A 12,719-nucleotide genomic window follows, 5' to 3' on the forward strand; every position below is an offset into this window, starting at 1 on the left:
TTATATGTTGTATAAATACACGTCAAAATAACACTTTCGCATATTTATTCAGTTTGTCGTAAAAAATTGTAAAAAAACAAGCACGATTTTCAAGCAATCTGACTCTCCAATTCTCTTAATAGATTGAGAGAAGAAGTAGTTTCATACAGATGACCATCTATGTATATGCTTTGACAGCTGACACTTCAGAGTGTATTTTATGTTATAATAATGTTTGGAAAAGTACAGTTGTCTTTGTTGCGGCTCGAAAATGAAAAGTACTAATGAGTTTTTGCGGTGCATTATACTTTTGTATTTCCGTAAAAGTTGCTAGAGATTAGCTTTCTTCTTTTAACACTATTTTCAAGCGCGATTTTCATGTACGCGCGCAGACCGAGCTCCGTTTGTTCGCGAATAAAAGTGAAATCGACCAGCACGTTTGATACAACGCTCGCGGACTTAAAGGGTTAACCGTGTAATCACCGGCGTATCGGCGGATCAATTAGTAATACGTTACACGCCGCGGGCGTGCATGTTTAATTAGCCGCCGACACTTTCGGCGCGCGTGTTGCGGTTTTATCGGCCGTTTCGACCCGACAGCCTATTTTTGCGACAGCCGCAACAACCAGCGAACACGCTGGTGCTGTCGGCCTGCAACGACAGCTCGGCGTGTTTTTCCCGCAAAATAATCGCGACTTTAAATCCACGGCCTGCTGGCGGCGGCGGCGGCGGCGGTGCAATATCGGTCCTTTATTAAAAACCGGCGAGAAGTCTGGCCCGCGGGGCAGAATTCTTTTTCGTATAGAAAGAAAAAGAGAGAGGGGGGAGGAGAGAGGGAACGGAAAGAATCAACACACGGACGCACTTCGTCTCCTCTCGCGCGGCCGATCATCGATATCGGATTACGCGAGTAAGCACTTTATATTAAGCCAGCGGCGTTTCGCTGCTTCTTCTCCTCCTTTTTTTTTTATCTCTCTTTAATGCGGCGCGCTTATTAACGTCGTCGTCGTCGCGCCACCGTGCTGCCGCTGCTATCGATATAACGCACCGTTTCCGCGATCATTATTATAATAAACGGGCAAAAATTCGCAACAGCCGTATTTCACTTCACCGACATTGAAGATATCTCTCGGTTTAATGGATGGTTTACATTATTCCGCGCTCGCGCGGACGAGCGAGCAAGCAAGCGAGCGAGCGGACGAAATTCGCGTACAGTATGTGTGTAATTCAGCGTCGAACGTTGAACAAACGTATCGTCGAGCATTTCAACCGGGCGGGCAAACAGCCAGAGGGAATCGGGGGCTAGCTAATGTCTATATACACATTCACGTACACATACATACACATATGTGTGCGCACGCGCGCGCATACATATATAGCGCACGCACGCACGCGGCGTTCCCAGGCCGCGCGTATCTTTCGCGTAATATTATACGTAACTGGCGACGTATTTAGGAAGATATTGTCGATGCGCGTACGCTTCCACTGTGGCGCGGATACGCGGGAATACATCGGCGTTTTTATTTTTATTTTGCAAGATAAAATATAGATTGACTTGCGAAGCGAAGATCTGTGTGTGAGAGAGAGAGAGAGAGAGAGAGAGAGAGAGAGAGAGAGAGAAAGAGAAAGAGAGAGAGCAGCCGAGCGCCAGGTGGATGTCTGGCGTTAATCAGTTACATGCTATATACTAAATCGATTAAGGCTCTCTCGATTAACAATCAATAACACACGGAGAAAAATAATTTGCTGTCCCAGTAAATTTTCTGCTGGTCTAGCAAAATCTTTTCGTCATTTTATGGACAGCAAAAAGATTGCTAAGAATATTAATCATTATTTGCTGGACATAACTTGCTGAATCTACAAATTATTTTGCTATAAGAACCATGATGGATTTATATAAGCAGTTGCAGTTTTGCTCCGATGGCAAATAAATTTGCTAAGGATATTATTTCATCAATAGCAAATTAACGTGATTCTTAGGACAAATACACTCAACAAATTTTTTCTATCCTGGCAACGAAACTACTTCTGCTCTGATAACAAATAATTTGTAAAATTAGTTACGTCAACTAAGTTTTTTTTATATCACTACAAATATGCTGTAGCAACGACGATTTTGCTAAAAAAGCAAAATTATTTTTCTCCGTGTATGCTAGTTAGAACGAGCTAGTGCATAGACTTCACGGTGCAATAAATAAATAATAAAGCAAACCGGAGCAAGCGTGGTTTTCAAGCAGTATACAGGGTGTCCCAACTTGATTTCACAATCTCTTGTGAGGACGTAGAGCGAATCGAGGTGAGCAAAAAAGTCCAACACCGTCTTGCGAAAATCACAATAACGATCGAGATATTAATCGTAGAAGATTTGTGAATATGCATAATCATGCATGATATGGTAAATAGAAAAAGATAGATAAAAGTAAATAGAAGAAGAATAAAAGAAAAGATCGATGCACAATTTTGCGCGATCTTCTTTATTTAATGACTAAAAATCTATATGGTCGTTTACAAAATGGTAAAGGATTTTTTTGTTCAGTTTGATCTAATATGCAAGCACACGACGGCAAACGTAATTATCACTACAATTCATCTACCATATCGAGCGTGTTATCATTTACAAATCTTCTTTAATTAATATCTCAATACAAATTACACATTGAGAGAAATTATCCGATAAAAAATTAACAAACGGATATTTCCGATCAAAATACCGATAAATTTTTATATTCGATTAAATTTAATCGAATACTTCCGATCATAATGGGATTTCATCAGACAAATCGATGAAAAAATTATAAACCGACATTTCTCATCGAATGTTTCCTGATCGGATACAAAAATTCACTGATATTTTAATCGGAAAAATCCGTTTATTAATTTCTTATCGAATAATTTCTCCCACTGTATGAGACTATCGTAATATTTAAATAAAATTATAACGTTGTCAAAACTCAAGACTTTAAAATCTTTCTAATAAGATCGTTGCTTAAAACAATGATTGTTTTATACACTTTTTTTTTTTTAATGATTTATAAGCCGTGATATAGTTAGATTATATATTTTGAATAGACAGCGCCATCATTTACTCTATCAATAGGGGAGACCATGGCCTCAAGGGTATGTTGCTCATGTGCTTTTTTAAGTATTTATCTTGAAAGAAATAGCAGGTACAAAATCGCGAAATGATCCTTTTAGAACACAAGTACTTTTCTCCGAGTTCATTCAAAATCGGAATAACATTACAGTTAAGAAATAGAAAAATTGATTTGATAATAGCAAAGTAAATTTTCGAGCCTCTCGAAGTTTTCTATTGATATTCTCCATCGTGACTGAATAAAATTAAGCGATGTGTTAATAGCTAGAATGAAATTTCTTACAAGTGTATGATACACTATTTCTGATAATAAATGCAATTTTCGTTCATAAAATGATTGAAATAGAGGATATGGCATATGGAATTAAAGGCCGGCAGGAGGACTGTGAAGATCTCTCGCGGCAATTCTGGAACTATTAATTAGAATGCATATTTTATACATGGTCCTTCTTACCCCACGCTATACCGATATTGGATGCAAAAGTCGACGTTGTTTCGTGGGAAAAATGCCAGTTACGCTGCAATTTCCTTTCAATCAGCAGCGATGAGAAGCTCTTTGTAGCCTCTCGCGCGCGCTCGATGGGGAATAATTATGATCCGCGACGAGATCGCGGATGCGCCGCGAGATAATTCAATCTATCGAGCGCGCGCACCACCGTCGCGCTTTCACATCGGTAAACTTCCAATGTTTACAAATACAATTATTGCCGGAGGCTCGTGACTTATGCTTCCCACGGCCGGGGCCTGTTTGATTTATCGGGGGCGCAGCCCTCGCCCTCTCGCGAAATCGTCGGCACCCCATTAGACCCCACCTTCCCGTCCATTTTCCCGTCCCTTCCTCACGTGTCGCTGCAGCGATGCGTCTTTACTTCCGGTAGGACACGCGCCCTTATGTCCTCCGGCGCCCCGCCGTTCGACTCGACTATGAATCGTCCGGAGAAACGATCGTTACGTACGCCGCACTCGATAAACGACAATGATATGCGGCGGTGAAGAGCGGGGGTAGGTCGGCAAAGAAATTTTGCAAAAATGCCGAGATTCGTTTTCCTACGTGAGGAAAATATTAGAATTTTTTTTTTTCATGCATATCCTTTTCAATTTTACTGGAAATATTCGAAACTCCCCTCAAAACTCTGAAAGGTTTCGAAGACTCGAAATTTCGCGCTATTTTTGTGATTTAAATCTATCGAAACCAAAGATAGAGATGCCAATTTTAGGACGCAAAAATAATCATACTTATCTATTTTAATTTTTAAAAGATTGATTTTTTTTTAGTGAAAAGTGTAATTAAAAAAGTCTATTTTATACTGTTAGTCATCCTCTCTTTTTTTATTTAGCATTTTAAGTTTGCATACTTTCAAGTTTCGAGAGTTTCGAAACTTTACAAAGTTTTATATTCGAGTTTCGAAGACTTAAAAATCAGGTTTTTTTCGACTCATCCTTAAATATTACTATATTTCTAGTACTCCAGAAAAATACACTCAGTAAAGTACATCTTGTTAAAGAACATAGTAAATTTTACTGAAAATATAAATTCCGCTAGATAATTTTTTCCGCAGTAAATTTTTTAATAACACAAGGAACAGAAATCTAGCTTACTTATTTCTCACACAGAAAGAATTCAGTTTCTGAAATCTGAACAGCCTATAAGAAACGAAACCATAATCAAATTATGTTCATTGGTTCGGGATATTGATATGTTCGTCGGTTACAAAAAATATAGAGTATTCTTTACTAAAAAATTCTCTTCATACGATTTCGTTAATTACATTACATTTCGTTTATTACATTATCTTGCGTTGGCTCTTATTGGCTCCTTCATTGCTTTATTGATCGAGAAATAAAGATTGAAAAATAAAAGAGTCGCGAGAGGACGTAATCGTCGTTTTGCTCAAATAATCTTTTTACTTTTCGTTGAAATATTTAATCTCCCACTCTTGAAATATACAAGAGATGTGAGTCGCGATTTTAAGAAACAATATACACGTGTCGATGTAATCGTCTCGCTTGTGAAACAGGTGCGAGCGTGAAGCAAGAGTCGAGCAATTGCACGAGAAACGACGAGGGCAGTTATCACCCGCAGTATCAGTCCTCCGTCACGCACAGTCAAAACGGCGATTTTCTCGAGCTCAGCTCAGACCGTTGCTTCGGGTAAGTTCGAATGAAGAGTGATTGAGCTGTCGATCCTTTACAGGGATGTGCGATTTGTGGAATTGTGTATCGTGACGCAATCTTTTTAAAAAATCAATGAATTCAATCATTTCAATGAATACGATATATCACATTACAATTTAGTGTATCACAAATATAATTTTAAATCGCCATAAGAGAACCTGGTGCATAATGAGAACCATAATGTTTAAATAAATGTCAAACATTAAAAATCAACTCTCCCTTTGTACTGTATATCAAAATATTCTTTAAAATATTCACTATAGGAAAACATAAGTTTTACTGTGAAAGAATAGTTAAAAATGAAAACATAATGAAGTTTTTTTTTTTAAAAAACATCACTAACACACACATCATGCTTTCTACGCAAAAAAATGGGAGACATTTTACGAAACTTGTTTATTTTCAAATCATTAATTTTTAAATATTTTTAAAAGTGACTTTTAAAATATGAAATATGTCAAGATATATTATTGCACGTTTAATTAATTATAATTATTTATTGACAACATTTTTCTTATAAGACTATCTTTTTTATTAAAATATTGATGACAATCAGTATTAAATGTAGCAATCTTTGGTAATCTTTTGAAGTATATATAAAAAAAATATATATGTATATAAATCATATGTAAAAATGAATAATGCAACTGAACATTTTAAGATTGTTATAACGTAGTCCCATTATGTCTCGTAGACAATATAAAATATCGTAGATTATCGCGCGATATTTGCACAGATACTCAACTAAAATGACGAGTAATTTCAAATTGGAGGTGTCATTTTGCGATAAAAATTCAATTGCATATCGCATTGCGATTCAAGAAAAGAAAATTACAGCGCATATGTCACAAAATCGCACATCCCTAGCCCTTCATACTGTCATTGAAACTATCTCAAGTATTTACATGAATATCGCGGATGAAAGGGTGTTTCTTTACCCGCGCGAACACAACTCCATAAGGGTTGCTAGGTTGGTGTTTACTGTGAATCGCACGAAGCGAAAAATTCTGCGTGTTACTCGTACACGGAAAAAAGGTTTGGTTGAATTAACCAAATATCTAGTCGAATATGAACGATCCAGAAATTCCGATTGAAGTAACCCGAATTCTATTTAAGTTAACAGGATTTTTGATTGACTAACTAAAGAGCAAAGCTTTCTCTCTCACACACGCACATTTCATGTAATAAATGAAGGAGCATATTCTTCTCTATAGTATATGTTTGTACTACGTTAAGTGGATATATGAAGTGGCAGAAATATCACAAAGTGCTATAGTTACAAGTACTTTCTCAAAATTGCTCGCGCAGTGAGTAAATTTTTCTTGTCTCTATTTTTACTGATCCGTTATTAGTTTTGGAATTTCTTATCGGAATCTCTCTTTAGTTTTTGGTTGACTAACCAAAAATCTTGTTAACTTAAACAGAATTTGGGTTACTTCAATTGGAATTTTTGGATCGTTCATATTCGATCAGATATTTGGTTAATTCCACCAAACCTTTTTTTCGTGTAGAAATCGGAAGATAAACCCGCCGGCTAATAAGAACACGAAGGACGTCGCCGTGAAGGAAGAACCGACGGATCGGACCTACGTGGAGCCACTTCCCATTACGAACGTATCGACGTCGGCGACGTCTCAGGACACACAGAATGGTAAGCAAGACTCTTTCTAAAGTAGGGGAGACGGGGTCTAGAAGTCACACAGAGGTTAATTGTCACAAAGCTCTCTCTCTCTCTTACACACGCACATTTCGTGCAATAAATGAAGGAGCATATTCTTCTCTATAGTATATGTTTGTATTACGTTAGGTGGGTATAAGAAGTGGCAGAAATATCACAAAGTGGTATATTTACAAGTACTTTTTCAAAATTGTTCACGCAGTGAGTAAATTTTTCTTGCCTCTATTTTTACTGATCCGTTATTAGTTTTGGAATTTCTTGTCGAAATCTCTCTTTAATTGTGTAGGAAACGCCTACACAATTTTTCCTGCGCTTAGTTAACAGTTATGGCAACATAATTTATAAATATAATCTCTTTTATTCCAAATGACCGTTCGGGCTAATTTGATTGAAATTAAGCGGAATTAGTTGTCACGCGTTGTAAGTCCGTCACGTAGCTAAGACGCTTTGCAAGAAGCATAAAAGCGCATACATAATGATATATAATGTTTATGTATCTCAATAATAAGCTTATGTTGGGTCCTACACAGTTCAAAATTATTACAAAGTTTATGAGAATTATTTCTCATAAACTCTTAGTTCAATGATTGTTCATTGTATCTGATCATAAAATATCACTAACTTTAATAAAATACTTAAAACTTTAAAATAGAAACAGTTTGTTTTGTTTTCTTTACATAAAGGATATATGAGAACCAATCCTGGGAGTATGGAATGAATAATCACAATCGCACATTTTGTTTACCATTTAATTTTGTTCTGTATAAATATATATCAAGATATTTTCTTTGTTCAAAGAAATTATACTTGTATGAAAATATGCTCCATATTAATAAATATTACTACATCTTTTAAATATACATACATCTTTTACACATTATAAATATACATACATCTTTTTTTAATCAATATGTAAAAAGTATGACAACCAGAACCGATCTTCCCTACAATCAATATATTCTTCATTGAAATGCTACACATATGACTGATGATTCGTTTATAAGTGTGACTGAAAAGATTAGTTAATAGGTTGTAAGTAATTAATTGCTTTTTAAATTAATCATCGTGTTTAATTGACGATTACTATGAGCCAATTCAATTGGAGACCGTTTAATTGACAATTGATTTCAACAAATAGGAGTGGTTAATTCCGTCACCAGAAACGCAGAAAGTTGGATTTCGCACAACGTATAACGAATTTGTGCACTACAGATTTCGCAGTGAAACTCTCACTGGTCAAAATCAGTAAGATATACTCTCTAAATTTCTTGGGATGGAAAATGGCAGTATTTTCGCTCGAGATGACAGTGAAAATACTGCCACTCGAAATCACAAGAGTGAATGTTTCAACATCTGAGTGGATTCTGACTCTATATGAATGGATGTTTCAATCTATTCAAATGAATATGTATTTGTGTGTGTTCTCCTAGCAATACATCAGGTGGAATATATCAGATTCACTCTTTAATTTCAAGTAAAAATATTCACTCAACAAGTCAGAGTGAAGAATTCACTCTGTAGAAGTGAAAAAGCACTCAAGTAACTCGATCGTCCACTTCTCAAGTGAAATTTCACTCCAAGAAATTTAGAGAGTAAAATGAAGCAGTAAAGTGGAAGTTGTTTCACTGAAAATCAGTGTGAATACTCGCTAATTATAAATACTCCTCTCACTGGTACAATCAAAAATTTTTTTTACTGATTCACTTTAAAAGAGTCCTGTTTCGATCGTGTATCTAGTCGAATCCATTAAAGATCTTGTTGCAAAAACAGAAATCATGTCGGGCAAATTTTCGCAAGTAAATATCGAGAGAAAGAGAGAACAGAAGAGCCAGGCAGATAGAGAGAGAGAGAGCATGGTTTCCATGACTTCTCCTGACTTCTGTCTATCGTGCACGACGAGTACATCTACACCGTGACAAATCTGCGCACAAAAGGATCCACGTGGCGCTATTCCACCCCACAGAGTTCATAAATAACTGGGGGGAGGTACACGAGGGAGGACATCGCTCTGCCCATTAATCGAGTCGGCTTCCGATTAGCCCTTTGAGGATCTCTCGCAGTTACACATCGACGATAATGTCGAGTCGAGCCAAGCCGAGTCGCCGCGGGCCGTTCTTAATTAATTATCAATTTTGCGCGATCACCGGCGCCGAAAAACGCCAACTATAAGAACCGCGAAATCCGCAGCGAGGAAAAATTAACGGCAAGTTTGCAAAGAAACGTTTTTCCGCGTAGCGACTCGCAGTCGTGGAAACGAATTCTGTCTTTTTATTCCTGTTCGCTGAGTTATATCTCGCGCACGGAATTTCGCGAAGAACTCGCTCTGAAACGGCACTTAAAATCTGACATTTCCTATGAACGCTGCGAGGTTCACGGCTAATGCATCGCGCTCCGCTCGCACGCGTGACTGAGCGTGCGTAATTGAATAATTAAACGATGCTTTCAAGTCGAAAGCTATGGGCGAGCGTCTTGCAGATTCCAACGAAAAGCCACCGAAAGAGAGAACGAAAGAGCGCGAGAGGCCAGACCCCGGGGGAGAATGTAAGTCGAAAGCTTTTCTCGTGATTCGTGCAAAGCGAGGCGCTGCGCAGAAATTCCCGCTCGCGAATTTTCCCAGTGTGTCCTCGGTAATAGTTCGCTCTACGGGAAGGATGACGTCGCACTGGAAAACAATAGTTAGCAAAATGATTATGAATATCCAGGAATTTGTTGGATATGAAGTATAATTTTGCTATTTTGTTAAATTTATGACATTGCTCTATTCCCCTGTAAAGGTGACTTCTACGAAGCTACAGTTTCTGACTTTTTAAAATAGAAACCTTCAAACATCAATTTCCGACTGTTTCAAAGTTGCACGTCTGGTTCATGTTTTACGAATTTGTGAAAATGGTCAAAAAGCATTTTTAGGGGGATTAAACTCCTATTTTCTCGACAACCTGACAGTTTTCATGATTATATTCAGCATACCTAATTTACTAGACCCTTCATGGCAAAAATTCTAAATCTTGTAACATAGTATAATCTAATGTAAATATCTGTATGCACGAGGAGAATTGTTTTTTCATATATTGCGATTTATGTTTCACGGATATATATATATATATATATGAATTCCTTTGAATCTAATATTTTCTGATAGGTGAATAAATCGTCAGTAAAGTTTATCTTGCTGAGCAAAAATATTAAATTACGCAACAGCGATATTAGAATTTACACAGTAAATTTCTTAGAAAATAAATTTTTTAATAGTTCCTATAATACAAGCGAAATTTATGTTTCTTGGATATAAGTAGATTTCAGTTCTTAAAATATAAATAGCACGTATGAAACGGAGGGATGATAAATCAAGACAGAAAGTCGATGCGTCCGCTGGTTACAAAGTGTTCCACGATAATTGTTGCTATAAAATTCCCTCCATACCACAAATATAAGCATCGAATGAAGCACGACGTTAAATACAAATATCCGATATATAATAAATATAATAAAGCATTTATGCCGCGACTTTTAATCGATTACACGCGTAACTCCATTCAATTATTAAACGCGCATCGATGATACATATATTCATATTAATGTCCACTGAATACGCAACAGAAACATTAGAAATTTCCCGATGAATGCACGAATTGGGGGGAAGGGGGGGGAGTGGGAAGCGAGTCGGCCGTATTGCCGAAGGACGTTTCCACGGAAACAACTGCGAGCTGGTTTTTCCGCGTCGATGACGGTCATTATCTAATAGGCTGTGCGAATTAAAAGGCGAAAATACCCAGCAACTGCCGCCGCCATCACCGCGTCCCGGCCCGGCTCGTCCACAAAAGGTAGAGTCGGCCGACAGGGGTTGCAAGCTCATGCTTTGTAATCAGACCGATTAGTCTTCCTTTATTCACGCACACACGCATGCACACACAGCAGCGGGCAAATCCTTTAGGAACTCGGTCGGCTATACCCACGACTCGACACTGTATACGCGATGCCTCCACCCGCCTACTACCAAGTCACCTGGGATCATGCTTCTCTTCGCGTAATTCTCCCTACCATTAAGCCGTTTTAATTATTTACACGTAGTTTAGGTTAATAATAGGATACATTCCCTATCGCCCGTATCGATATCCCGCAATCTACTTACGATCATCCAATTTGCCGAGAGAGGAGAGAGAGAGAGAGAGAGGGAAAGGGAAGAAAAAGAAGATACACGCGGCACTTCACCCAGACTCTTTCACGATCATCACGACGTGAGGCAATCGATAACGGCGACTTTGTAATCTTTTTAACGACATCTTTGAAGCGAATGTGTTGTATTGAATTGATCATTCAAATTAGATCAATGATGTAATCTTTTTTGTTATATTGAGGCAGCAGCAATAGATTTTCTTAGAATTATACCGCGATTTTTACATCACGTTTTACGTGATATATATTGTTTAGGGTAAATCATACATTTTTTGATACACTTTTCAATTACGTTATTTCATGTGATAAGTGTGAGCGCTATAAGGAACGTAAACTTCGCAAATCGACCAATAAACTTTCCAGGTAGATTTCGTGACGATCGCGAATCCGCCGTTCGTTTCGTTCATTTTTTGGTCGCGACTCTTTGCTCGAATTCGTCGAGTGCAAGAATTCGCGAATTCTCGCGCCGCTGAAAAATGCAACGGCAGCGAGAGACAAGAAAAATCGCGTAAAAACGTTCCCCGCGGCGTGACGGAAAAATGCCCCGGGCAAAGTATAAAATATTCGGGATCATCTCGTTTGCGGGGACAAACAATTCGCCGAGCGATACGATACGATACGATACACGGGCGGAATAGTAATAACCGGTTAATGGATACCGATTGGTGGTCCCACAGTTCCACTAATTAATACGAGCAGAGGATTACGAGGATTACAGATCGCGACGGTCCGCACTGCTGCCGGCAGTCATCTGCCTGCGCCGATGCGGACGCGGACGCGGAAAATTCGCCGAGCGAAACCCCGTCCGCGATCTATCTTTTCGTTACACAATGGAAGAAAAAGAAAAAAGGTATTTGCACAGCGCGCTTGGTCTTCTGCGAGATAATCGAATCCTCCTAAATACACACTTAGAAAAAAATTTAATTTTTCGCCAAAGAGAAGGGAATCTCGCCGCGAAAGTGCTTCGTATCGCCTGTGAAAATCTCTTTTCGCGCAAAATTATCCCAAAGAGAAAACGGGTGAAGTGCTGCACTTTCATGATGATTACGACGTGAGACAATCGATGACGGAGACTTTGCAATTTTTTCAACGATATTTTTGAAGCGAATGTGTTGAATTGATCATTCAAATTGGATCATACAGTAATGTAATCTTTTCTGTTATATTGAGACAGCAACAACAGATTTTCTAAGAATTATGCTCCGATTTTTACATTACGTTTTATATGACGTATTGCTCAAAGTAAAACGCGATATACTTTTTCGTATTTCAATTATATTATTCCATGATAAATATGAGCGCTATAATCAACCACTTAGGGGATACAAAGTTTACAAATCGACTAATAAACTTCCCAGGTAGATTTCGTGATCATCAATCACGTGAGGCAATCGATGATGAAGACTTAACAATTTTGTAAAAGCAATTTTTCATTTATAAAACAAATGTATTAATTATAAAATTTACATCATACAATAATGAAGACTTTTTTGTTGTATTAATGCGGCAAAAAATTTATAAAAAAGTTGCGCTCAGATCTTTAAGTTACATTTTACATGACATATTGCTTTGAGTAAACTTGTGATCATTTTTTCATATTTCTCTTGTATTTCTATTCTT

General features: G+C 37.7%; 1 protein-coding gene across 1 annotated transcript in view; it reads left to right on the forward strand.

The window, feature by feature from the left end:
- The window catches only part of LOC116840589, a 105,589-nt gene that overhangs the window by 76,787 nt on the left and 16,083 nt on the right, over positions 1–12,719 (forward strand). The window contains exons 4-5 of the mRNA XM_032807468.1: positions 5,092–5,224; positions 6,760–6,899. Of these exons, the coding sequence (XP_032663359.1) occupies positions 5,092–5,224; positions 6,760–6,899 (273 nt within the window). The remainder of the gene's footprint in view (positions 1–5,091; positions 5,225–6,759; positions 6,900–12,719) is intronic.

Source organism: Odontomachus brunneus, unplaced genomic scaffold (genome assembly GCF_010583005.1).
Source record: "Odontomachus brunneus isolate Ranch 3 - 2012 unplaced genomic scaffold, Obru_v1 Obru_scaffold_010, whole genome shotgun sequence".
NCBI lineage: Eukaryota > Metazoa > Arthropoda > Insecta > Hymenoptera > Formicidae > Odontomachus > Odontomachus brunneus.